This window comes from Falco naumanni, chromosome 7, assembly GCF_017639655.2.
Source record: "Falco naumanni isolate bFalNau1 chromosome 7, bFalNau1.pat, whole genome shotgun sequence".
Taxonomy (NCBI): domain Eukaryota; kingdom Metazoa; phylum Chordata; class Aves; order Falconiformes; family Falconidae; genus Falco; species Falco naumanni.
This window is the reverse complement of record NC_054060.1, coordinates 25,432,664-25,459,555: the sequence shown is the minus strand read 5'-3', so window position 1 is coordinate 25,459,555 and position 26,892 is coordinate 25,432,664. Positions and strand designations below refer to the sequence as shown.

Below are 26,892 nucleotides of genomic sequence, written 5' to 3'. Positions count from 1 at the left end.
TATTCATTCTCATAATAAATGCCTGAACAAAAGAGTTGGGACTGTTTTCTGCAAGAAAGTGCCAGAATTATTTACGCAGGATAGGCAGAGGAAGAGCCTCTACACATTGCCTCAAAAAGTCAGCTCTTCAAGAGTAATGGCTTCCTGGAAGAAATCTCCAAAAGTCAGGATGCCCTCACTTGGTAGTAATAATCCAGCTTCCAAAATAATGTGGAAAATTCCTTACCCACAAAACTGAAGTCAGTGTTAGCACTGCACTAAAGTATAAGTAGAAACTACCTGTGACAGGGATCAATTCACATCGTGCCTTACTTCAAGCTACCTTCCTACCCACAGCCACGTAGCTGCCCCGCAGAGGAAGTTCACCACTACATTTGTGAGGAAAATCTGATAACTGCCAGAAAATAGTCTACTTTGGCATGCTTTCAATGAATCCTGTGATTCTGCACACTAGGTAGCTGACCATGAAATCAAATAATCAGACGACCAAACACTTAAGCAAGTATCATCCCCAACATGTGTCAAGGATTTGCCTTCTCAGTGAATTTCAGATCAGAGAGGGGTCTCTGATTCTGACACGCTGCCCACAGCCAAGAGGCCAAACATCCTCACGGCAGAACCACCTGCTTCACTAACTACCACCAGTGCATCCCACTTCTCTGCAGAAAAACCCACATGCCAAATTCACTAGGAAAGAACCGTTCTCTCAGGATGTTCCCACCAGCAGTTGTTCCTCCATTTTCAAATTCTCAAAGAAACCAGTCCCTGGCTGGTCAGCTTTAGCCGATAGAAGAAACATTTTATAGGAACAGCAGGATTTCAGTCTGTAGTGTCAGAAGTACACAGTCAGGACTTGCACGTCTCTGCCTTCTAAGGCAATTAATACTTCACTGTCACACCAAGATCACCTCCTGGGGTTAAGTAACCAAAGCTGAGCCTGGGAGAAAAATACTGATTAAAACAAACAAACAAACAAACAAAAACAACAAAAAAGGGGAGTGGGGGTGGAGAGGGGAGATTAAGCATCACATCACAGAGTCAACACTTCCATCCCTAACCTTTGGCTGTCCTTGAGATGTGCAAGCATCTCAACAGTGTATGGGAGATGACTGTTTTCCTATTATTCTAAATTCTAAAAGCCCAGAGGTTCCCCTTTCCTGCCTGCACAAGAAGGACCACAACACTTACTTCACGTTAAAAGTTGGAATGAAAGACAACTACAAATAGAACCTACACAGACTCCTGATTCAAATTCAGGTCCTGTTGGAATTATCACTTCCATCCCTGTAAGAGGTCTGTTCACCTGCCTCTCTCACAAAGGCTCGCCTCAGCAATGGCAAAATTTCGCAGCTGTCACCTTCCACTGCTGGACTTCCAACAACCAGATGACCCATGGCTCTTGCACTCCAAACCGGAGCCAGTTTGGAATGACTTCACAGACACTCCACTCCTGAATAAAATGAAAGATCTGTCTTTTTGGCGTGGTATGAAAATAGGAGAAGAAAATCACAATGAAGGAGGACTAACAGGACATGCAGAGCAGCGGGGAAAAAAGGCGATGAAGAGAACGGCTAGGAAAGAGAGCACGAGTTAATGCGAAAACACATACGAAACACCGGCTTCTTTCCCATCTGTGCTGCTCGGATCCTGCCTGCAGCACCGGGTGAAGCCACAGAGCACCAGGACTGCCGGCAGCGCCCTGCCCCGCAGCCCTGCCCCGGGGGGCGCAGCCCGCGGGAGGGCAGGCACACCCCGCTCCCGCCCCCCCGCCCTCAAATCCCCGGGCAGGGCGAGCCCTTCATAAGGCGGCGCGGGCAGCGCTCCCCGGCTGGGCGCGATGGAGACGGGCGGGTGCCGCATGGGCGGCGCGGAGCCGGGCGCCCCGGCCATGATCACCCTGGAGGACCTGGACGGGATGGCGGAGGAGAGCCCCGACTCGGCGTACCACAGCAACGGCAGCAGCCTGGAGGAGGAGGCCGAGCGCATGGAGGACGAGGAGCAGGAGCGGCTGCTGAGCTACTGGCAGAGCGTGGGCCGAGGGCACCAGGTGGACGTGCCCCGGGGTAAGAGCCGCGCCGCCGGGCAGCGCTGGGGCCGGGCCAAGCCGCTTACGCCCACGGCGGCCGCCGGGCCAGGGGCGTCCGGGAGGCGGCACGCGAGCTCGCCCCCGGCGCCGGTATTGCTCACCGTCGGCCGGCAGCTCCAGCCGCTGCCCCCACGCTGGTGACACGTTCCCGGGGACCCCTCCCCGCCGGCGGGGCCACGGCAATCGGCCCCGACACCCCAGACCTTCCCCTGAGCCCCGGCGGTGCCCGTCCTCCGGGCCGGCACCCCGCTGCCTGCCCAGGGGAGGGGGCGAGGCACGGCTCCCAGCGCCCCCGGCCGCGGGGCCAGGCTGGCCCGGGACCGGGGCAGGAGCGGGGCGGCGGGGCAGCCCCGGGCACCGCGGGAGTGCCCGTCCCGGCTCCGCACGCGTCGGTGCACAGAGCCCGGCAGGAGCTTTGCGCAGGGCCAGCCGAAGGATTTCTCTAGCTTAGAGAAGCGGTTGTAGTAGTAGTGGATTGACCCACTTAGACTAAAAGGACTGACGTGAGTTTTCAGTCCTAATTAAATATTAAATTGACTACCTGCAAAAGTGCTCGTAAGAACATCTCCCTGGTACCGATGCAGCTCTTTAAGGAAAGATGCTTGAAATGAAAGACAGCACAGAATTAAACAAGTAAAAGGATGGACTTTGCTTTTTGACAGTAAACCTCCCAGGTTTACATTATTAAAAAATTATTTTCAACTTTCTGAAAGATTGTAACAAGTCAGGTAACTCCTAACAAGCAGCAAAGAGTAACTGCAAACTTGGCTCGTTCAGAAAGTTTAACTCATCTGCTCTGTCCTGCAGACAGAAGCAGAAAAGGATCTTTAGCATCTCTGCTCTTCTGATAAATCCACCCCTAAAGAGGGTGGGAAGCAGCAAATCCCTAAACAACAGACTGCACTAGATGCTACCAAAATGAAATTACTTAATTAATTACTTAAACTTTTTCTATATTCCAACACTGCAGTCAGGGTACAACCTCCTTTTCAAGTCATGCCTGGAAGTCTCATATTTCTAAAGTTTTAACTATTAAAACTAATGTCCTGTCAGGTGCTAAAAGAGCAAGGTCAGTCTGAGCAGAGTTCCATGGCTTGCCTTGTTCCCAGTGCCCTGCAGGAGGGGTCTCTGGGTGCTCTGCACCGGCTGTGCCACCCAGTAGCCTCACAAGCTCCAGCAGCTGTGGATCTGTAACCCGTGTGCATCGGACCTGGCAGCTTCAGGTTCTGCAGGAGCACAGAGGGAGGGGGAGAGGAGAGGGGCTCCCTATTTACCTGTACACGAGTGAGGGGTGAACAGATGGCTGCCAAGTTGCTCCTTAAGAGTAGCTTTGTGCGGCAGAAAACAAGATTCCTTCCCACAAAATTACATATTCTGACAACATAGTGAAACGAAGCACTGAAATGTCTAGGACTTATTAGGCAGGATATGAAGTCTAGGAAATAGGTTCAAAAGTAGCATTTTACCAGATTTTAGTTACTGTATTATAAAAGGTTTACTCTGTAATGCTAAACAAGTGTTACAAAAATCTGCCCAGGGCTATCTGACAGGAGCAGGCTACATCTCAACTATGGCAAACTCTCTTAGGCTGTTTGAGTAGTTTACATGGTCCATTCAAAGTTTAAGTTAACTGTTTTATACCCACCTTTAGTACCCAGTCAGCTAAAATGTACTTGAGCCTCAGGGAATACAGAGGGGCCACAGAGATGACTTTCTGGGGAGAGAAATCCCCCCCATCAAGAGGGAGTAGAGCATCTCTCCTGACTGGTGTGCCCCATCCAAGCAGCTGGAGTCACTGACACCACAATACAAGAAAATACAAGCGCTTTACTTGGCTAACTATTGACTGCCAGCGTGGTGACTGTGCCAACAGAGCACTCAAGACTCTAACAACACAACATGGTTTCTTGTAGTCTAATGGTAAAGTCTGCAAAATAAGAACATCACCATCCCTCTCAAGCTTTGACACTTGTTTTGTTCTAGGGTGACAGTCTAGCTTTCTAAATTATTACTTGCTTCATAGCTTATGTTAGCACCTTCTAAAGATAACAGGAACACTGCAAGCATTCTTAAAAAAAAGATAATCCAAGATATTTTGCAAGATATGAACAACAGATACTTATATGGCTGGCACTGCACTTTATCACTGTTACCAAGATCTTAATTCTGTAGACTGACTGACTGGCCTATGCCATACCCTACAACCAAAAGGTAAGAGGAAAATTAAAGGCGCAGAAAGGTACAATCTAACTTTCTTGGCTTGAAAACTGTATTTTACCTACTCCCAGTAGAAGCAGAAAACATGCTAGAGCTGTTACTTTTAAATTTCTCAATTCTAGTTTCAATTTATGAACATCCATTAACAAGCAAGCTCAGGAAAGCTGCTACCCATCAAAAACATCTGCTTGCTGAAGTGTAAAGCTGTCTAACGATACTCAGCGTACAAAGCAGTGTGCTCTGAGGTCAAGTACCCAGGCTCCAGATCAAACTTCAGCTCTGAATGGCAGGTGGTATTCCACCATACCCCCCCTTGCTGAGGTTACCTCATGTAAGGGGCAGCCCAGCAGCCTCTGTACCAGCCAGAACCCCTGTCTGCTGAAGGAAGTATGGGGGGACGGACTAAAGTCTCTGCTGCTGGAGGTCACCCCGGTGTGCAGCCCCATGCTGAAGCCCAGCCCTGAGCCTGCGTCCCCAACAGTGCTCCTAGGCACCTCCCACAGCTGTTTCTGGATTGTTCTCTCCAAGAGACATGTCTACTAGTTCTCTCCAGAATCAAGATTTTGGTTCCCATCATTACAAAGGCTGTCTCCTCTAGTCCAGAACGACAAAGTTTCATGTGCATGTACATTATTTAAGGGTGCAGCTGACAAGTATATCCTGCTTCAGTGATACTCCCAACAGGTCCAGTCAGATACAAATTAAGAAATGCAACAATTTAAATACTGTTCAATCTTGTTGCTATGAACAAGTCTTGTCAAGTGTGTCCTATCTATATAAATCCCTTAGTAAAGATATGCCACTTTCACAATACCTACCTATAGTAGCAACTGTAATCACAATTTTGAAATATAATTGAACCAAGCCTTTACCTAGCTGCACTGCTACAGCTCATCGTGCCTTGTTTTGTCACATCACTATTCAAGTTTGCAAGCTTGGATGTGTAAATGGAGCAACTCACTTGCTTTTGGCAGTATAGTCTTAAGTATTGTGCAGATTAAAATACTTATAATCCAAATGTTATACTGTCCTGCCTGACAGGCATGGGATTCACAAACAGAAGAATAAAACTCCTAAAAGGACTTTAATTAGTTGCAATCCCTATCTTGTGCAATAATGGGGGGGGGGGGGGGGGGGGGAAGAAAAACTTTTAAAAGCCCTGCAATCAAGATCTTATCAATAAAGGGATCTAAAAATAGAGTTACCTTTTCTAGAGTCCTAAAACATTTCTTAATTATTGAATACTCTGGAAAATTCAGTGCTGAAGTCTAATCTACAATTATTTTTCTCTCAGCCTCCAAAGAGATCAGTTTTACATATCAGTTATCACTTTATTTTAAATGTTTTCCAATGACATTTTAAAAAAAAATGTTAAAATTAACTGAAGTGTAGCCTTTCCCCCTTCATTAAAAGGGATCTTTACTACTCCAAATAGTCTTAAACCTAAAACCCCTACATTGGATGGGATGCCAGGAGATGTAGGTTTGATTCCCAGCTCAGCTACAGATTTACTAAGTGACCAAGGCCACGTTAATTCTCCTGCATCTTAATTCTCCTCTTCTCTGAAACATGGATTATACTCTCCTGCCCCATCATCCTGACTTTTCTACTTAAGATACTGAGGCACTTAAAACACTCAAGAGAAGGCCTCTTACTTCATTTGAAACTTTAGTCCTTTTCATGCACATCTGGTATGTACCATGAGGTAGAATATGGCAGAAATTCACAACCAGACTTTCAAACACTGTACATAAAAGTTAAGTTTCTAATCTGTATCTAAGTACACAAATGTCTGTTACTTGAACTTTGAAAGACAAGGAAATCTTTGAAAGACAAGGAAATACTCTAATCTTAAGAATGGAAAGACTCATTTCCAAAAAACTTGTATATAGTTTCCAAGCCTGTCTGTTAGGGATCAACTTCTAAGCAGAATTTATTTATAAACTGCAGCTAGAATTGATGTCAAGACAACAACAGTTGCAAATACACCTAATCCAACCACATTTAAATGACAAAACTGTAGGAGAACAGAAGTACTAGAATACGCTAGTATTATATATGCAAGTGTAATATATTTTTGCTCCTTCTATCCATTTGAGTTTGGCTAGGAGTATAATGATTGCTACAGACTGGATGATTACTAGTGTCACTACATCTAGAAACAATAGGATAGTTTTGCTATTTCATTCCTTACAAATCACGAGAATCATTAAAGAAGTCACCGCACATTTCAGTTCCATCTCAGTATTGGCGAGCATGCAGGTGCTTAAGAGTACTTCAGCAATTATCAACTATTAACACTCTCCTTCACATAATGATCTGCCACCAGTGTGCAAACTCAGACCAGAAATGATGACATGTTAGACTGCACTCTGAGTCCTTCTTGTTCCAAAGGGCAAGACAACAGGCAACAGCAAACATAAAAAGCATGCCAAACATACACCATCCCTGTTAGTTAAATGAAGTTGGTATGTTCCATTTCATCTTTACTAATGCTTTATGTGGACTATGGCTATTTGAGAACATTGAACCACTATTTCTTTCCGCCAGATGTATCGGATCCTGACAGCCAGAACACTGAAACTTGCTTTGCTGTATTCCTACCATAATATATATTATGTTATAGTTTTGCTAGAATGTTAGTATTTGCTTTAAGTCAACAGTCTTCTGCCCCTTCCAAACTGAAATAAAACCTTTCATCTAATGTACTTGGTATCTGATCAGACAGCACATACATATAAAACTACTGCGAAACAAAAAGCAACTGTGTTAGCACAAATCTATGTTCCAATTTCTTTGTTAAACAATCATGTGTCTTGTTAAGAAGTAGTTCTTTAGTGAAGTCTACATTGAGGAGTTAAGTTTCCTCATCTTATATTTCTTTCACTTAACAGGACACTTTTCTCCTCCCTCATCTATAATTTCTGCCCTTCAGTCCCCACTCCACACCTCACCTTCATTGTCTGTCCTCTAGCCTGAGCACATCCAGTTCTCCCAGACCCTTCTGCACTTCATCCTGCCCTAACCAGCTGGGTGGCCTCCACTGAAGTATCTCGAGTTCATCAATGCAATTTCTGTACCATGAAGCCCCAAACCAGGCACAGCATGTGAAATGCAGCTTCAAGAGAACCAAACAGAACAGTCACCTCCCTTGACTGCCTGACTGCAGTCTTGCTGATATAGCATGTGTCCTGTTCTGTGCGGTCTCCTTCTGAAACTACAAACAAAAGTTCATGTTCTCTACTTCTTAATGAAAACATTTGTTTGCGTTTTATTTTGCAGTCCTCCCCTCCTGTAAGGTCTTACTAGAAGGGCCTGAATTAAAAAGAAAATTATATATATATAAAATGCAATTCACTTAAAATGCAAAACTCCACTTTTCATCACTGAAGCTGGATCCCCACAGCTGGAATGCATACTCCATCAGTTTCTGTTTTATCACTTGCAGAGACTGCAGCTGGCAGTGCATCCCAGAGAAAAGCAGTGTGGTACCTGGGCAGCAGGAATGGCCAGGCTAGCCAGGACACTCGGCTAACAGCCAGCCTGGGCTGCACTAACGGCTCCAGCACTGTGGCTTCTGAGCGAAAACACAGGTCTCACACTCAATGTATATCCCAACTAATAGGTAGCACTGAAAAGTGCGTAATTTCAAACATACAGTGAAATATTAGACGTAAGACATCTTTTGGAAAGACTGAGTTTGCACAGTAGTATTTCCTGGGACCTGTGATCAAGAGCAGGCAACTCAATTTACTTCTTCATGTGGATACACATCAATCCACCATGAAAGAGTTGCTAGAATTGGCAACATCATCTGTACAGGGCCAGAACGCCCAGCATCACCAAAGGCTTCCCATAGGCAGGTGTAATTTGTCATATATGCAGAGCAGGAGTGAAAGCTGTTTCTAGCAGTACAGAGACAGAAGTCAGTTAACCTTTTCCGTTAGTATCGAAGGACAACCTAAACTTGTTACAATGTTCCCTGAAGTTTAACTAAGGGACAGAATGAAACACATTTAATCTTTATTTCTACAGCCTCATGTCTAAAACTGGAAGTGTGGTTTGTTGTTGCAGACATGGCAGAGCCAATTCAGCAGCTGACTAGAAACAACAACCCCCAGGAGAGACAGACCATCCCATTTACTCTGATCCACCGCAAAGAAAAGGTACTGTTTCCCTTCCCAGCTGAAGTTTTAACAATGTTTTCAACATTAATACCTAGCTTCCAAAAATATGTTTCTTTAGAAAATTATTTTAACCATCTAGGATTTTTAACGTCAAAAGCACAAAGCATTACAATGGGATAACTACTCATTTTTAAAAACTCACCATTTTTACATATGAAATTTTTTCCCTTTTGGAAAGCAGAAACTATCAGGGAAGTCAGCAGATGACCAAATTACACATTTATGACATTTTATAATTAATTTAACAAAAACTCCTTGTATTTTGACATTTGAAATACCTATTTTCATTTAAATCAGTGCATTTTCTTCTTTACATGATCACGTTAATCAAACCTTAGCAAAGAGTACTTGAATGAGATTAATATCTGAACTTAAAGCCAAACATGTACTTTTGTATCATTGATCATTATCAAACAAAGCAGCAATTTCCAAACCCATCTCATCAAAACCATCTTACCCTCTAATCAAAATTTAAAATTGATGTCCAGGAAATTGTTTGTAGCTCAGGAAATGTGCAAACAAGTGTCTAACTTTCAATATATGACAAATCAAGAAAATCTTTACCAACCACACATGAAGATTTCTTGTCACATTTCTTTTAAGCAAAGCTATACAATTCAAACATATAAATATCACAATTTGATTATATTTCACGTGAGTATATTTCACTATACAGTTTGGGACTCCTGGCTATTTATGTTGTAAATAAATGCTTGAAAGCAATTTCTTAGTACTACTGTAATAACTGCAGATAAAAAAATAAGGTTATTCAGTGTTAATTGCAACAATGTTTAATACTGCAAGTCCAGAAGATGACAGGTTCTTATTTTAAAGAATGTTGAAATAAGTTTTGGTCCAAGATCAGCAGCATACCCCTTCTTGACTTATATGAGAACTGCAATTCACATTCAAGATCATTTCACCGACAGCTGAAACAGTTGAAAATAGTTATTCTTCCATTCAAGGAAGATGCACACACTGCATTGGTTTTGGTTATCTAATTATATGCCAGCCTAGACCTTGAAATTAAATGCATGTAAGTATTAAATAGTATGCATTTAAGGTACAGCTGGCACAGACTTAAAATCATTCCTTATGCTTGCTGTTCTCCTAGTCACACACCTGGAGAAGTTGATTTCTTGATGCCGTAAGTAAAGCACTGAAATACTGTTTGACTTTTACTTGTTTGGTTGGGTTTTCTAGATGATTAACTTAAAATACAAAATTGTTATCTTACTGTGCTTGCAGCTTGGAGATCTGCTTTATGAAAAACGTCAATACGGAAAAGCCAAGTGGGCTTGTATAAAAATGAAAGAAAAGCAGTATGAACAGAGCATATGCCTTGGATTCATGAAGCTTATGAGGTACATTTGTGAGCAGAATTCCTCAGGTAATTGGTACCACAATTCTACGTTAAAGTTAAAACACTGTATTTATGCACTAGCATGTCCTAACTGGGGAGATACTTTTATTAGCTTTTTCCAAACACACCACCCTGCCTAGAGGGACATCTTCCCACAATACAGCCTTTCCAGCAGAGTCTAAACCAAAGTGCTGCTTCCTCTGTGTATGTGCTAGAAGAGAACATCTGCAGGAAGCCATCCCTGTTTCCAGGGCCATTGTGACAACTGCCTGAGTATTGACAATGGCTATTTTTGTACAGCTGTCAGCTAGAAATAAGGCTTTCACTACAGAATTTTAGTGGTTTAGTTTTCACAGCAGTACTGATCTACTCAGAGTGTAAGGCCAGAAGAGACTATAATGTTTTGCCTCCATTTTAGTTTATGATACTTAAATTGTGCATGTCTGAATGGACACCAAAAATTTATGTGGTTGAAGCATGTTTTCCAGAAAGATAATCCAGTTTTAAGTCAAGTACTTTAAAATAATGGCAAGTCCACAATGTCCTTGTGCCTGCATAAAAAACATCCACCTAGTTTCCAATGCAGTTTGATCTGGTTTCAACTTCCAGCCATCAGTTCTCATTTTTTCATTCCCCAGTTGACTAAGAAGTCTTGTAATGGCCAGTGTTTTGTTCTGTAGTAGCACGTGTGTTGTAATCAAGTCAACCCTTAATTTTCTTTCCAAGAAACTAAAAGCATTGATCACAAAAGCTTTGCCTTAATCAGGTATTTTCCCCACTCTCCTCATTCTTTTAACACTTTTACATCGTTTAAAAGTAAATTTGGCTCCAGAACAGTGCAGGTTTTGTTTTCAAACTGTGTACAGAACCCACTCCTAGTCATCACTGTTACCTGCAGTCAAGAAAGTCAACCTTTTCCTATAGCGTTCCAAGAACATAGCAACATTTTGGTAACAGCGAATTCTCAGTGAATTCACAAGGCAGCCCTTTTACCTCAACTACGTTCTTTGCTCCCAAATATTTAAATCACGACACAAGGTCAGTTTACAAGACAAACACAACCCTCTTAAGAGGGGGACGGAAGTTAAAACTCCTCACCCTACATGAAGATAGGAGAGCTCACCATATACTACATTTTAGACATACATGCACACACATTTGCACATGTAAGTTTTACAGAGAGAGATATATACACACACACAGACTACAAAGCATAAGAAAATGCTACTTCCAAGTCAGAATACACAACTCCATTTTCTAAAACATCTTACTGAATTCCTTTTAGTAACAAAACTGCTCTGTGGTACTCACTTTATATTATTCAGTATGAGTTCAGAAGCGGAGCACAGTGTGTAGACTTTTTTTTGTTGTTTTAAGAAATCACGTATGTCTCCTTAGGACTGTACTTGGGGATAACAATACCCATTGTGACCATAGTCCATACAAATGAATCTCAATCGGCGATGACACAGTCAGTGACAGTAGCGTACTACCTGCCTGAAGTGCTGCAGGATGAGCCACCTCACCCTTTTGACTCTGACATCAGCATTGAAGAATGGCCTTCTACTATTGTTTATAGTAGGTAAGAACCATTTAAATTTTTTTCTGGTAGAAAAGGTAAAAAGATGCAGTTTTCAATTTGGGCATGTTATGTCTCTTGAATCAAGTTCTAAAAGCTAATAAATGGTAAAACTTGATTTTCAGTAATGGTGAAAAGCTGCCTGCTTCATGAAACTGGTATATTCAGGAAATAACGGTTACGAGCTTACTTGGTAAAATGATGCATCTGTAAGTGTGAGATGTAACAGCATCTCAAAGCACAGACTACTCTGTGTAGCTGGGAACAAAGCGCCTGACATATCACTGAAAATTTAAGAAAAAAAACCCAACCCTGTTATCTGTTTGAGATCAATCACAGTCAGACAGTATCATTTGTGAAACATGACTAAATGATTTAGGAGGCATGTCTAGGCTCTGGAAAAACTGTGGGTATTAAAAAGAACTTGATATGAAGTTGATTGTTACAGGAGCTTCAGAGGAATCACCAATGAAGACTCTATAATGAGAGAAATAAACCTGTTGGCAGAAATTCTGGAGAGTCCCGAGTTATGTTTGCAGGATACATTCATCATTGCAGGATATACAAACCCAGCTGCTGCCAATCGACACAACGAGATCTGGTTCCTCCAGAGACCATAGCCTCCCCTTTCTGGTGCTCGTCAGCCACAAGAATCAGTTCTGATTTACTGGCAGAATCTTACAAGTGAATTGCATGAGACTAGATGTCAGACCCTCAAAGATTTTAGACATGTGGCTTTTAGCCAGTTTAGCAAGGCAATCGCTCCAATTTAATAATCAGAGGTAACACCTGAAACATAGTTTCCCGTGTCAACTTTTACAGTTTTTACACAATTTTTAATGGAGATTTTTAGCACTTTAAAAGTTAGTTCACCTTATCTTTTTTTTTTTTTTTTTTTTAACAAGATAAGGGAGACAGAGACCTCTCTCCTCGTCCCCTTACTAGCATCTCTAGACTGCTGGTGGCCTAGGACAGTGCTAGGGGAGACCCTGGAGCCCCCACCCTAGCCACCTAGTGCTGCACCAGCTACACAAGGACCCTGGTGGGGCTTTCAGTGGGACACACAGTAAAACCACCTCACACGTGCAGGCTACGCTTCAGGAAAAGAATGTTCAGGTCTTAATTTCTGAAGGTAACTACCAGATTTAGACCACTGGGATTAAACCAAGGAGTAAGAGTAGGCCAATGCTGACTGCTTTTAACATCATCATCTGTGGAACAGAGATTCTTAATGCTTACCTCAAAAAGCATTCAACCAAAGTACTTCTAACTTTGAGAAGAGGCCAAGAAAGCTGAACAGTCTTACTGCTCACTAAAGTTTTGATAGCAAAAACTACAAGTTACCTTAATCACACACACATAGTAATTCCATGACTATATTTGGCATTCCTTAATAGAAAGTGGTTATTTCTAACTCTTCAGATTTCTGAGCATGTTCTTCTTACAGCTTTGCTGAATGTTAAAACACTGCAGCTGAAGTCATTAATTTGTTCAGTACCTTTTACACTTTTATGGCAGTACCACACTACTAATGTTGTAAGTGACACAAACACTTCACAGAATCACAGAAAAAAATTCAGCTAGAAGTGACCTCTGGCAGTCACCCAGCCCAGCCCTCTGCTGAAGGCAGGGCCAGCAGTGCTGGCAGAGCAGGCTGCTTCGGGCCTCACACCCCCAGATTTTACTTATCTCCAGGGATAAGGAGCCCATAACCCCTCTGGGCCCAACTCCAGTATTTGACCATCCTCACTGTGAGAATTTTTCCCTTCCTAATATCTAATTTTCTGTGTTGCAGCTTGTTTCTTTTACCCTTCATCCGTATGATAACTCTTGAAGCAGACAACTGCTGGTCTGGCACGCTGTGAGTGAAAGCCAAGCTGACACAGCTCTGTGCACATCAGGTCTGAGAGCAGCATGCACACTTTGCTGTTCACCACAGTTAAAGAGTGCCTACTGCTCTGGAGAATTGGGGTAGCAAAGTTTTGCTCTCAAAAATCGCTTCTTAATGTCTCCTCTTTCTTACGGATACAAAGGTAGAGTTTAAACTTAATAGAAGTAAATTAAATTTTATATAAAAAGACATTAAGTGCATCACCAGCGCTATTTATGGATTACAGGATTTAGGCTTTAAATAGAGCTTTTGTATTCTTCAGTTACAACATACAAACTGCAACCAGAGCCAGTGTCTGCTAGCTTTACAGTAGTCAGCTGGCAAGCAAAACCAATTTCTGTAGTACTTCTGAATGAACGTATAGGTCTCAAGAACTTTAAACATCCCAGTTCCATAAGGCGCTCCGCTGCACAAAACCGACTTTATGCTTAACCTAAAACCTCTTGTTGAGCAGCAGGATCAGAGAGTGCTGGCTGGCCCTGGCTGACTGGGCTTAGGCATGACCAAGGTGCCCTCTGGTGATTGCTGCCCACAGATCTGCTGGGGAGACAGCAAGGAGAAGGGTGGGGGGAGAGAGAAAAGCCTTAGTTTTAATACAAACAAACTGATAGTCTGGGGGGAAGAGGGAAAAAAAAAAAACCAAAACCAAACCAAAACAGCAATCCTCGCTTCTTCTGAACCTGTAGCTGTTCAGATACCCTGCACTAGTCCAGCATTCATAGACATTCATATTGCCACAAATTAACTGGATGTTAAACTGAGGTGGGGGGATCTCAAAAAAAGACAGTGGGTTTGGGGTCTTTCTTACTCCAGCCAGAAAGCTATCAAGTCTGGTTTGCCAGGTGACAGGACAAATGCTTGTGCCAGTTGTGGCCAGAAGTAGGAACCGCTTTGTCTGATGTGCCAATTTAAATGCACATCAAAGGAATTCTTACTTAACAGAAAGAGACTATGAAGGTACCTGTCACGTCTCTTATTCTTCTCAATTTGTTTGAGATACAAGATCATGGCCCTGAGGGGGGGAAAAAAACCCACCAAACCCAACAACTTCCTTTTCAATATGTTGGATCATATCCCTATTGATTTTTATTTATTTCGCTTTTTATTTATTTTTAACATTTCCTCAGACTGCTGGAAATGCCAGCCAGTATTAAAGTGAAAGCTAACAAATTAATGACAATGTTTTTAAAAACAAAGTTGAGTAGAAGGCCCAGGGAGGCATTAAATAACAGGTTTTGGTTTCCCCTCATCTGGCCTCCCAAATATTTTCACAAGAGACAATAAAAAGTTTTCACCTTTGACAAGATTTTATGGCAAACTGAGGAAGTTTTTGCAATTTGATTGCTTTTGCCAATTACATTAATGCTTTGGCACAGCGGTATCATAGCTGTTGAAAGTAGTTAAATCCTCTCACCATAAAGTACTGGTTTGTACATACTTTACATTTTAAATGTCTATTGCAAAAAGCATTTGCTATATCTTATGTCTCTTTCCGTAGGCAATCTTCACCTAAATACTTCTGTGACTCAGCTACTTGTCAGTATGTTATAGAAACATTCTTGTTACTGAAATATAAAAATAATTTATCTGAATGTGCTGATATCCTAACTGCAGCAAAGTGTTCAGTGTTGTTTTATGTAAAACTGTGAATTCCAAGATAGTATTTATTTTGACTTATGTTAGACAGCTTCTGCTGCTGGGAAAGAACCCATTAATCTCAAGTTTGAAGATACACTTTATGGCTATGGAATGTCACAGCAACCTCCGTAACTGGCCCTCACAAGCACAGGCATAAAGAATTGCAGGTTTTAACCAACACACAAATAAAGCTTACCTAATAGTTATACCAGTGAATGCCACGGAAACATCACTGTTACTCAAATACATAATTTCAGACAGTTTGAAAACATTATGTCAAGCGTGGTTATCTCCTGTTTTCGGAATAGGTATTTTATTATCCATCTGTGGCTCTACTTTGTAAGCCATTAATTAATGGATTTTAAATTTGAAGTTATTAGATTTCCACTATCCAAAGGAGATAATAAAACAGAATTCACCCATATTTTTTGAAGATTAAATTAAGTAGCCTTAACAGATAAATGTTGTCCTGCATACTGTGTATTTTTCAAACAAGCATTAGTGCCTAAGAAGTTTACTCCAGCTATTGTGATACTCAGGGCCTTGCTTATTGTATGTACACAAATATAATCTTCCCGTTGTGTTATTGCATTGTGCTGTTTCACACTGTCCTTCATTTTCACTGAAGTGTTGTCTTGTTTACTGTTACTGTTTGTCAAAATTAAAGATAATGATTGTATTGTGCAGTGTACACCTGGCTTTCATTTTTGTAAGACAGGAGTCCTTTAATTATCTTTCCTTTGAACGGGAGCAGCGGAAGTCACAAGTTGCTATTCTGATTTTACAAGAGCTGTTTAAGCCCCAAATTTGAGATGGCCACTCTAAGACATCAAAAAACTTAAATAACTTTCAAAAGCCATGCATTCTTCGAAATAAACACATACATTTGGAGTCTCTGTGCTGCAGTCAGCAGGTCTGCTAGCAAACTCACTCCTCCTCACTGCAGAGGCCATCTGCAACCCCATTTTTGTTGTGTCCAGCACAGTCTCCCACAATTCTTACTGCAGCACAGGCTAGGGTAGGACTGGTTTCAGAATCAAATTGTAGAGAAGCAATACTTCACAGAGAGCGACATAAGCATTTGAGTTTTCTCTTAAATCCTGACACCATACAGAACATACTTCCTGATTCTTTTGGCAAGGGACAAGGATAATGCAACATATACTTGCTGCTTCTGTGGCTGCACTCACATACCCTGATCTCAAACTGCTCAAAGGCCAGAACACAGGAGCACAGTAAACGATGTAATTTAATTTCAGGGCACAGACAAAGGTCCACAGGTGTGCTGCTGAAAACTGCACAGCTACAGAAGTACCTCCACAGCAACTGAAGTATATGAGCCACTTTTGAAAGTGCTGAGATCTTCAAGACTGAAGCTTGGCTTGCTACCAGCACTAGAAAAGGCTGGGGCACCATCCTTTCATACCTTCTGTGTTTTCACAAGTCATACTTCCTAAGTAAGGCAGTAGCAATACAAATGCAAATACCAGATCAAAGAAAGGAAATAGAAAACGCTGAAACCACAGCGACAGTTTAGCCAGTGTTTGCCTGTATTCCTCAATTACACCAGATTAGCCAAACCTACAAACTTATTTCAGCTTAAATCTCAAGTGAAACACCTCAAATAAAATGCCTGCACTCAATGCGAACGTTCAGAGGCACCTGTAGTGATGCAAAATTATCTGTAAAATTCTTGGTTGCTTATCAGTGGAACTTCCTCATTTAAATACACTCTCAGGTTACTGGTTTGAAAAGAGCTGCTCTAATTCAATCTAGAAAATGAACGACCAAGTTTGCCTTCCAATGGTCTTCACATAAACTATACCAAAATCATTTAACTGAAAACATTCTCTAAGGCCAACAATCTGATACTGACTTAATACTATTTTTTTTTTAATGTCTCTAACCAAAAAAAAAACCCGTGCATTTTGAACTTTTTGCAGTAGTATCTTATGTAATATCATTTGTCTACTGGTACCTCACAGAGAGCCAGTCAATGACAACTTAATGGTCTGTGTCAACAGTTCTGGCCCCTGCTACTCTGTCCTGTATTTGGACATTGCCTACTGGTAAAAAGGAAAAGAAAAAAGCTCTCAAGAGAAAAAAACATAACCACCAAAACCACAACAACAATGAACAAACCCCAAAAAACAACCAACCAAAAGAAAAATCAAGAACTAAGTATACTTACAGATCACTTAAAGCTCTAAAGAATACTCCCTATTAAGAGAAAACGTTTCAGTCAATATACAATTTTCATAAGGCTGGCAATAACCTGGACAACGCAAGCATGACCATTCCCAGCATCCTAATACTACTAAATTCAGGCAAATTTAGAAGCCCTTGGTTTAGGTCTCATGTCAACTTGGCAATGACTCCTGAAAGAGGATGAGAAAACTAATTCAACTAAGTTTTCCACCAGAGCTATTTAAGTAATTACACCAGTGTTACCTGGCAAAATGAAACTGCAGCTGCTGTAGTCAAAACCATGGTTTTTTCTTTGCCTTATACTCAAAGGCAAAGTTAATTGCCTAGAAAAGTGTTACTTTTATAAGATATTGCTAGTCTAGATAGAAATGTTAAAATAGGAAGGGAGATTATGTATTTAGTGACACTGTCCATTTAACAACAAAGAAATGGAACAACTCACCCGGATGTAAGCATTCTGAATTTCTACCAATTCTTCACCAAGTGGAACAACAATTTTTTCCACTTGTCGCTCATGAGAATAAGGCTGAATTTCTGGAGAATCTTCAGTACATAACTCGATGTGAGCAATGAGTAAGTTGGAAATAACTTGCTGCACAGCCTGTTAGAGAAGCCACAAAAAAAGACTATTTGCTTAACACTCCAACAGTGCAAGTCAGTATCACATGAAAGTAACTATTTTCATACTTTAGCAGGCCTTGAATATAATTGTAAGGAAAAGGCACCTACTAACTATAGATGAAAAATGAAAGACTCTCCACTTAAAGATCAAATATTATACAAACAGCCCATATGGTAAGTTCATGAATGTAAAAAGTATGCTATTGCACTGGGGCTGGAGCGACAGGATTCTCCCTTTGGCTTTAGGTGCACTATGAAATACCCAGTGAGAAGTAACTTGGAGCTAGCAGCTTAAACTGAATTTTGATGTCCATCTACCTTAGACTGAAAACATAAGCCTTACTTATATTTATGCAAGTACACCACACGGAACAGAACACGAAACCCATTTTGCAGTGGGAGTATATTCTTTTTGGTTCAAGTAGGTTTGTATTCTCAAAAACTAGAAGGTATTAACTTCCTTTTAGAAAGGCCAGGAAACAATAATCTATAGCATGAAAAAGACAAACCCTTAACAAATAATGGATTGCAAAGAGATTCAGTTTTTATGTGGAATTCTAACAGACTTCAATATTCTGCACAGTGTTCAAACTGGCATTAAACATTAGCTTCTACTGAAACTTCAGTTATGCAAGTAGTTGTAACTCACCTTTGTATCGCTGCCTGGTGTGGCACTTAGAGCCAAGATCCGAAATTGACTTGTATGTTTGCTTAGTTCCCTTACAACCTAAAACCAGGAAAATTTCCATTAATATCCTTAAAGGAGATTAACTGTATAAGCAAAGGAAAATACCCACTAAGTTGAAAAAGCTTAACAAAATATTCTAAAAAGAGTATATCTAAATTGAAATGGAAACCAGGAAGTGTTCAGTTTAAATGTTCTTGCATAAAATGGTTATAATCTCAATTAAGTATATTACCTCAGTCCCATTCAACAGAAACACCTTGGTAAATTATGAAAGGATTTTTCACTGGATTTAACAGAAAAGATTAACAGCACATTAACTCAAGCAAGCTGGGAAAGAGTAAGTTTAAAGAACCATCCCCCCACACCCCCCCCAAAAAAAGTAAATCATGGATGATTAGTCCCATGAAGTCTGAACAGAGATTAGATGATAACCACCACGCCAACCAGCATTCAGTCGAGTCTTAACTTGAAAATGTTGCATTAGCAATTGGGAAAATGGCTGAATATTCCTTAGACTTCCCATGTTCGCAACCCCTCTCCAAGACCAAAACTGGGACAAGCGCAACTGCTGCTGAACATTCAGGCAACAACCAAATTGCCTCCCTACTTCATTCTCCCAGAGTTGAACTCTGCCAGCTGTCAGTGAACTTCTGACCCACCTTGCAATGCACAGAGAATAAGCGAACAGAGACTAAAGAGGAATTCCATTTGTGCTGATAGTTCTACTGAAAATCACCCAGAGGCACAGCCAAACCAGAGAACAAAGCGTGCCAATTTCACAGCCCTGGGGATGGACAAGGGGTGACAGAAGAGATTTCTCTCAGCTATAGCTGATGCAAAAGCTAATGAATGCAAGTCTTGGCTCTGTGTTACTGGGTGATTCGCTAATAGCAAAATATTTTATTTCAAAATTCTGTATAAAAATATTTTCTTAAAGTAATGCATAAACTGAAGTCCTTTGAAAACAAAGTGGATATAGTTCTGATAAATGATAAAAGAAAACTGCGACACTGGCAAACCAACATACACTGTTTTAACTTGCCAAGCTACTGTCTCTTTTCCAGCATGCCAAGCCAGACAAACACCAAAGAACACCTACTTTCCTTTAAAGAGGCCTAGTAAGCAACTATACATAACTCCACATATATTTAATTTCTCCAGTATATAAAACTAACTTTCTATTAGGTCACCTATTACTACGAGATTAAGTCACAGTATGCAACAAAGTCTTTGCTAACCAATACAAACTCCTATTTTAAAAAATTAAAATGAATTCAGAATTTCTAAAATAAAGAACTTTACCAAAAAAGCACACATTTTTTCTTGGGGTAAAAAAAAAACAACAAAAAATGCCTCCCCCCACTGAGGAGCTATTCCAACATAGCACAAACACACCGGAGTACACCTGCAAATACAAACATGTCTGAAAAACAGCATAGTGACTTTCTTTTTTGTTAGATTGCTCCAGTCAAAAACATCAGTTGAAACAAAAATTGCAATTTTATTCATACAGTAGAAAAACTCTCACCTCACCTTACGAAGTTTTAATACAGGTATTACTTAAAAACAAGGCACTGATGACACAGAGGACTGTTTGATCTGTTTCAAACAAAGCTAAGGACCTAATGGAGAACCTTCCTCCAGCAGTGATGACAGTGACACTTTATTAAGACCCCGTGAGTGATTCTGGGGGAGGTTTTTTGTAATCTTGAGACAAGAGTGGGGTGAATCCAGCATTACCTGACAGTAGGCATGGTTTCCAAGGGCTTTGTGGGCTTCATCGATAACTAAACATTTAATCTCCACGGCAGGACATGTCCCACGAGAAAGATCATTCACCATTATTTGAGGCGTAAGGAAAAAGACTCTCTTGGTAGACCACAGTTCCCTCCGACTGAGAGCTTGGGTTCCCCCTGGAAATTAAAGAAGTAACATTAGCAAACGGTTCTGCTGAGAACAAGCAGACCTGGGAGTGACAGCAGGAGGCCGACGGGGCTGGCAGGCACATACCAGCTTTGGCAAATAAGTGCCTTTTAAACTAGCGCACACCTTGACGCCTGTCCCATTTTCAGGAAAAAAAAAAAAAAAGTCAATGCAATAGCTAGGAAGATTTTTTTTGCATTAAAACACTAAATCCAGAGCCGTGTAAAACAAGGCCAGAAAGCTCAAGCCACCGCCTAGGCACCCACACTTAAAAACAAGTTAGGGATTCAGTCATTAAGGCCACGACTGCAGTAAACAATACACTGCAGTTCACAGGGTTTGCATATTTAAAGAAAGAAGAAGAAAAAAAAGCCATTATTCTTAGTGTTAAGTTTCACAGGCAGGGAGCTCTCTGTGCAGAGATCAGCAGCCGAGAGCCCCGCGGCTGGGCCGGGGAGCCCAGAACGCCCACCCTGACGTCGGTGACCTGGGGTTGCAGCGATTACAGAAGCTGGAGTTAACGCCTTAAAAACCTTCTTGTCCTAAGAAGGGACTTTTTCCGCCCTTCCCCCCCACACACACACTGTAGCGTTACACCTCGCTTGTCCTCGCCTCCAAGCCAAGCCCCGCGGTGCCGGCGGCTCCCGGCCCTACCTGTCATCTCGGCCATGTGCCGGGCCGGGATGCCCATGACGCGGACGCAGGCCTCCATCTGCTGAGCCACCAGCGGCTTGGTGGGGGCGAGGAAGAGCACCTTGCCGCCGGGGAACCAGCGGTAGAAGTTGTACATGACGACGGCGGCTACGAAGGTTTTGCCCAGCCCGGTGGGCAGGCAGACCAGCGTGTTGCCCAGCAGGGCGGCGCGGGCCATGCGCACCTGGTAGTCGCGCACCGGGTAGTTCGTGGGGTAGATCCAAACGGATCCCAACGCCGCGCAGAAGCCCTGTGCCGGGCCCTCCGCCGCCGCGCAGGAGCCCTCAGCCGGGCTCGGGCCCTCCGCCGCGGCCGCGGCTGCCGCCAACAGCAGGTCGTCGTCTGCTTCTTCTTCTTCTGCCGCCTCCTCCATCCTCCTCGCCCCCTCCGGCGCCTCCCCGCCCGCCGCCCGCCAGAGCTGAGGCAAAGTGCGCTGCCGCCCGCCGCTCATCCCCCCTCAGGGCGCCGCCGCGCCGCGCCGCTCCCGCGGGCCCTGCGGCACCGCCCGCCGCCCCGCACCGCCCTCCATTTTGTCCCAGCGCCGCCGCCGCCGCTTGAAAGCCCCGCGGGAGCCGCGGCTGTGGGGCGGTGCCGGTCCCCGCCCCACCCTCGTCCCGTGCGGCGGCTCCCGCGGGGCCGACGGGAAGGCTGGGCGGTGCGTGAGGGGGAGGCGGCGGCGGGCGGGAAAATGGCGGCGGCGGCGGCTCCGGCACAGCCCTGGACGGCTGAGGAGCTGCGGAGCGAGGCGCTGCCCAAGAAGGATATCATCAAGTTCCTCCAGGAGCACGCAGCGCAGGCGGTGCGGGCGGGAAGGGCTGGCTCGGGGTGGGGGGTGGCGGGGGTCCCGCCGCCGCCGCTCACCGGCGTGTCTTGCAGTTCTTGGCGGAGTACAAGCTGCTGGGGCAGGTGAAGAACGTGGCGAAGACGGCGAATAAGGAGCAGCTCATCGCGGCCTACACGCAGCTTTTCCACACGCAGGTGCGGGGCCGGGGGTCGCGGGGTGGGGGCCGGGATCGGGCCGCCATTGACGGCCGCCCCTCCTCCTCCCCGCAGCGGTTCAAGGGCACGGACGGCGCGGACAAGGCGGCGGAGAAGGCGAAGCCCGCTAAGGCGGAGGAGGCCAAAGGGAAGGCGGCGGCGAAGCCCGAGGAGGCCGTGGAGGAGGTCGGTGGCACCCCGGCCTCGCGCTGCTGGCCGGTCGCGTCTTCAGAAGCCTGTGACAGCCGTGGGCCGGTGCTGGTACCGCGCCCGCACCTCGCGCGGGGTCTGTAGCGTGCGCAGGGCCCGTCACTAATGCATCCCCCAAAGCTTCAGCCTGCGCTGAAAGCTGCGACGCGGCTACATTTTCCCCAAGTATTGCAGCCCTGCGATAACACGTGAACGTGCTGTCCGCTAGCGCGCTCATTTGGTGCCTTGAACTAAGTGGTTGTTGGATCTCAAATGTAGCTGGGCTGAGGCTAGTTCATGCAGCACTCATAACTCTGTTTTTAAAAACTTAGGGGCCACCAAAGTATACAAAGTCAATTTTAAAGAAGGGTGATAAAACCAACTTTCCGAAGAAAGGAGACACTGTTCATTGCTGGTATACGGGAAAGCTACAGGACGGAACCGTCTTCGATACCAATATTCAAACAAGTAAGTTCATGTATATACGTTTGGCATCTTGTTGCAAATGCACGTAGGGGAAATTAGCTGGACTCATTAAGCAGCCTTGGGTAGGCATTTGCTTCTGGAAGGTATGCATGGCGGGAGTCCTGACAAACTGCTTTTGCCATCGTCTGGTTGAGCTGACTGAGGGTGTCCCTGCAGCCTGCTCTGGAAACCTGATTTTCCGTGAGGTAATGCAGTATTTTAGGACTGGCTGGTGTCAAGTGACACTGCTGCGTCTTGCCAGACCTCACGTTCAGCATTCTCTGGGCCATAGATAATGTGAAATGAGGGGATTTAATCTGTGCTGAAATTGCTTTGGAGAAAGGATGGTTCCCGCTCTGGAAGCTTCCCTTATCTATGGAAGTTGAGCACCAACAGTGTAGTTAGCTTCTCTAGATGGACACCTCTTGGTGTACGTCTGTAATAAAACCTTAAACACGGAGGCACTGGAATGAGAGTGATGTGAAATAGTCTGGGGTACCACATCCACTGTGGAGAAGTCTGCTGCTATTTTTGTGACAGTTTCTCAATCAGAGAATTTGGGTGTATGAAATTCTGTAGTGCTAGAAACGTTTTTCCAGCAGTGATGCCTGACATTGAGAGGAACAGCAGGGCTGTCACTGGAATACTGTCTGCGAGTCGTTGTACTTGTTGTATGATGTGCATTCTGTGTTAACTTTTTTCACTTTGCTAATGTGTTTACAACTTGTACTGTCAACTTTAGTAATTCAGAAATAAGTCTTTGAGGTCCACTGCATCAGTGTCTGAAAGATGCTGATCCACTTTAGTTCTTGGTGCAACATTTCACAACATTTTCAGTGTACAGCACTAAATTTCCCCCTAAAAATCTGATAGAGGGCTAAAAATAATATAAGAAAAGATACTTATATAGAGCGTGGTCATAATAGTAACTGTAGATGGAAGTGTGGTATGAGCTGGTGTCATGTTAAAGCAAATGAACATAAAACTGTCTTTCAGGTTCAAAGAAGAAAAAAGCAGCAAAACCTTTAAGTTTCAAAGTTGGCGTAGGAAAAGTAATCAGAGGTGTAAGTAAACCATTAGTTACTCCCTCAGAATCCGAAAAGAGTTTTCGTTCCGCCAGATTTATGACTGGGGTGCAAATTTTGAGCTGCTGGTTTTATTCTGGTGGCGGTAAAAAGGCAAGTTGAAAGCATTTACATCCTGTGGATGTAATAATTACTCTTTATGGATGCGTGAATCCATCTGCAGTGTAATTCCCCTCATTAAGTGTGGAAAACAGAGTAACAACTACGTGTTCCTTGGGACAGGTGCAGCCTCTTGTGCCTGTCTGTCCAGTGCTTTGCACAGTAGACAAGATTATCGGGTTCCTGGAGCTCTGTCGCTCATAGTATGCACTCAGTGTGCTTTAGTCTGTCAGAAGATTGTTTTCTCTCTTCAGCTTTTTTGTATTGGCCTTGGTGCCTCTTGATGTGTAGATCGGTTCATCTGTTAACTCTGAGCGGGATGCTGAAACTCCAAATTCCCAGTGCTGCCGTGCACTGAACCAAGTTGCAGTTTTGATGCTGTTAGCTCTTCTGCTGTGTCCAGCGCCGAGTGCTGAAGCAGCACAGGTAGAAGCTGTGCCAGGGGAGTATCTAGGTGGACTAAGAGCACTAGGTAGAAGAATGATTCTGCACGCCCATCTGTTAGCTTACATCTTGGAAGTCAGACCCTGCTGTGAACTTGGTGTGCCTGGGAGATACAGCTTGTGTGCAATGCCAACGAGGTGCTTAACTCTTACCTCACTGCTGTTGAGCCAGTGCTGAAATTGGTGGCCAGCTGTGCAAAGTAGGAATGCAAGAAGGATCTTACGCTTACCTGACTTTAAAAATCAAAACAAACCCCACCCAGCATAATCTTCCATGCTGCTGCTGTGCAGGAGAAAGGCCTTCAGCAGTGATGGGGTTGGGAACGGGACGGGGAAAGCATCTCTGGGCTTGTGGCCAGTACTGCAGAAGCAGCAGTTGCCTGGGTTTTTCTTTAGTCTCTTGGCGCAGCACTGCTGCGCTTGTGTGGGTGCCAGGTAGCTTCCTTGAGCAGCTACAGGACAGAGCAGCAGCTGTTCTTTGTGGAATGTTGATATGGTGCTAAACGAATACTGGCTTTGGGCCACACGAGAGGGTCTTGAAGAGGGACAAGGACTGAAATAAAATTAGCCCTCGGGCATTAGCCTTAAACAAACACTAGTCCGTTGGTACTGCAGAATGGTGAGGAGACACCGGGCAGAGAGAGAAACCCCCTGGTAGCGCGTGTGCGGTGGTCCGCTGTGAAATGCGTTCTGAGACTGAATACTTAGAAACAAGCACGGTACTTTATTGGTTCCCGAGTATCATCACAACATCAAAGCACGATCTGCACTGTGAAGCACAGTCCAGGCTAACGTGGGAGCAGGGAACATTGGCCAAGGGGGAGTGTTTCCACAAATAAAAGGGATCTGAAGCTACATCACAGCACCCGCTGGGGGGGGGCAAGCCCGCTGGAGGGTGATGTGGTATTACACCAGCATCACAGGAGCAAATGGGAACAGTGTATGAAATGTACTTTTTTTGAGGTGCTGGTTAGGCTGATGTGTTCTTTCCTTGTTTCAGTTCAGTTTGGGGTTTTTTTGTGTGTGTGTTGTTTTTTTTTTAGTGGGATGAAGCTCTCTTGACAATGAGTAAAGGAGAGAAGGCTCAACTGGAAATTGAACCCGAGTGGGCATACGGCAAGAAAGGGCAGCCAGATGCCAAGTATCCTTCCACAGCCACTTGCTCATTCAGTAACTGGAAGTGCTGGGGGGAACAAAGTGCTTTATGGGCAGGGGTATAGCAGGGGGGAGCGCTCACTGGTTACTTACAGCAGGCTTAGAACATTAACAGCATAGAAAAATTATGTGAACTTAGCGGATAGATGCAATTGCCCATTTGTCTTGAAGAAAAAAGAACTGCAGGGAGTACTGCGGTGGAGAACTTGCTACTTTCTGCCTGCATTTTTATTCTGGCTGCTTCCAAGCGCTTATTCTCGCAGCACCAACAGGGATGCTCACCAGTGTGGTGGGAGGAGGGGTGACTGCGGGGACAGCAGTTAAACCTTGGCAAGAACCAGTTCCGGGATACAGCCGGAATATGGGATTGAGCGGTGACCCTGCAGAGCACCTTAGGCAGTTCTGTTTCTTTTTGACTTGCGCTTCAGGAGGGAGGATTGTTCTCTCTCACTGGACTCCTATGTCATGGTAATTTAAAGCACTGTCCAGACATTCTTCTTCCCTCTGTAGTGCAGCAGGACAGCTCAACCTCCTCCCAGAGGGAGAGCAGTGACTGTGTCCCAGAAATGGAGGCAGTTCAGGTAAGACAGATGCAGCTGCTCACCTTCAGAGGAGTGGGAAGGATGAGAGGCAGGTGTATCCACAGAACTGGTACCAACTGCCTCCCGACAGCTCACATTAGGCAGCAGCTGTGGTTTTGCACTAAATCCAAGATGTTAAAACGGGCCAGTGAAATATAAAACTGCCACAGGAGGAATGGGAGAGCAGGTGGTGAGTCACTTAACACCAATTTGTCTGCTGGGGTGGGGTCTTGGCTTGGAGGGTTTTTTTAAGTTTCCTTAACATGTTTGAACAGGATTCCACCAAATGCAAAACTTTTCTTTGAAGTGGAATTGGTGGATATTGAATGAAATTAAGCATTTCCTTTGCTGCTGGGAATCCATTTATGATCAAGAAAGCTTCTGACAATGCAGTTTTGCTCTTGTAACTTCAGGATATAGTTACAACCGTGGCCTTGTACTGAAACCAAGTTTGTTTCCCTGCTCCCAACTGCTGTACAGTAACACACCACTAAAGAAAACATAGTTTATACATGCAAGTGACTTCACTTTTTCTGTGTATGCTCATCTTCAAGGTTCTTTCTTTTACTAGGGGGGAAGAATTGTCTACATCTCCAGCAAACACTTAAAGAACTAGCCCTATCCTGAAACTGCCCCAGCTGCTTTTATTATCCCTTGCAGTATCGAGCAATCTCTTTTATACTGGAGAGCATGGGCTGCACCCCTAGCTCAAGTCTCCAACCAGGTACTTCCCTTTCAGCTTTATCTTCTGTGCAGCTGCTGAGTCTTACAGGAGCACTCACCCCACAATTTTATTTAACCTA

At 43.8% G+C, this 26,892-nt stretch overlaps 3 protein-coding genes across 5 annotated transcripts in view; 2 read left to right on the top strand and 1 right to left on the bottom strand.

Annotated features, from left to right (window-relative positions):
• Positions 1-21,508, bottom strand: part of FANCM (FA complementation group M) — a 75,674-nt gene extending 54,166 nt beyond the window's left edge. For all 3 annotated transcript variants that reach the window (XR_005828850.1, XM_040600437.1, XM_040600439.1), the window contains exons 1-4: positions 21,056-21,508; positions 20,219-20,391; positions 18,440-18,517; positions 17,612-17,770 (exon numbers count right to left, since the gene is read on the bottom strand). Coding sequence is in view for 2 of the 3 variants with exons in the window: in XM_040600437.1 (XP_040456371.1) it covers positions 17,612-17,770; positions 18,440-18,517; positions 20,219-20,391; positions 21,056-21,467 (822 nt within the window). In the remaining variant the exon portion in view is untranslated. The remainder of the gene's footprint in view (positions 1-17,611; positions 17,771-18,439; positions 18,518-20,218; positions 20,392-21,055) is intronic.
• On the top strand, positions 1,744-15,640 carry LOC121091148 (heme-binding protein 1-like). The gene is made up of 5 exons (XM_040600440.1): positions 1,744-2,063; positions 8,378-8,469; positions 9,739-9,880; positions 11,252-11,435; positions 11,881-15,640. The coding sequence occupies exons 1-5, from the start codon at positions 1,838-1,840 to the stop codon at positions 12,050-12,052; spliced, it is 816 nt and encodes a 271-aa protein (XP_040456374.1). The 5' UTR covers positions 1,744-1,837; the 3' UTR covers positions 12,053-15,640.
• Positions 21,509-21,748: 240 nt separating the features above from the next.
• On the top strand, positions 21,749-26,600 carry FKBP3 (FKBP prolyl isomerase 3). Its single transcript, XM_040600274.1, has 7 exons — positions 21,749-21,893; positions 21,971-22,072; positions 22,148-22,258; positions 22,594-22,729; positions 23,723-23,790; positions 25,397-25,494; positions 26,365-26,600. The coding sequence occupies exons 1-7, from the start codon at positions 21,783-21,785 to the stop codon at positions 26,417-26,419; spliced, it is 681 nt and encodes a 226-aa protein (XP_040456208.1). The 5' UTR covers positions 21,749-21,782; the 3' UTR covers positions 26,420-26,600.
• Positions 26,601-26,892: the final 292 nt, after the last annotated feature.

What these genes read in the sequence shown, in the direction of transcription:
- FKBP3 (XM_040600274.1), top strand. Translation starts at nt 21,783, where the DNA reads ATGGCGGCGGCGGCGGCTCCGGCACAGCCCTGGACGGCTGAGGAGCTG. An exon ending in CGCAGCTTTTCCACACGCAG is followed by an intron (nt 22,073 to 22,147) that starts GTGCGGGGCCGG and finishes TCCTCCCCGCAG; the next exon opens with CGGTTCAAGGGCACGGACGG. An exon ending in AAAGGGCAGCCAGATGCCAA is followed by an intron (nt 25,495 to 26,364) that starts GTATCCTTCCAC and finishes ATGTTTGAACAG; the next exon opens with GATTCCACCAAATGCAAAAC.
- LOC121091148 (XM_040600440.1), top strand. Translation starts at nt 1,838, where the DNA reads ATGGAGACGGGCGGGTGCCGCATGGGCGGCGCGGAGCCGGGCGCCCCG. An exon ending in CCAGGTGGACGTGCCCCGGG is followed by an intron (nt 2,064 to 8,377) that starts GTAAGAGCCGCG and finishes TTGTTGTTGCAG; the next exon opens with ACATGGCAGAGCCAATTCAG. An exon ending in TGATCCACCGCAAAGAAAAG is followed by an intron (nt 8,470 to 9,738) that starts GTACTGTTTCCC and finishes CTGTGCTTGCAG; the next exon opens with CTTGGAGATCTGCTTTATGA.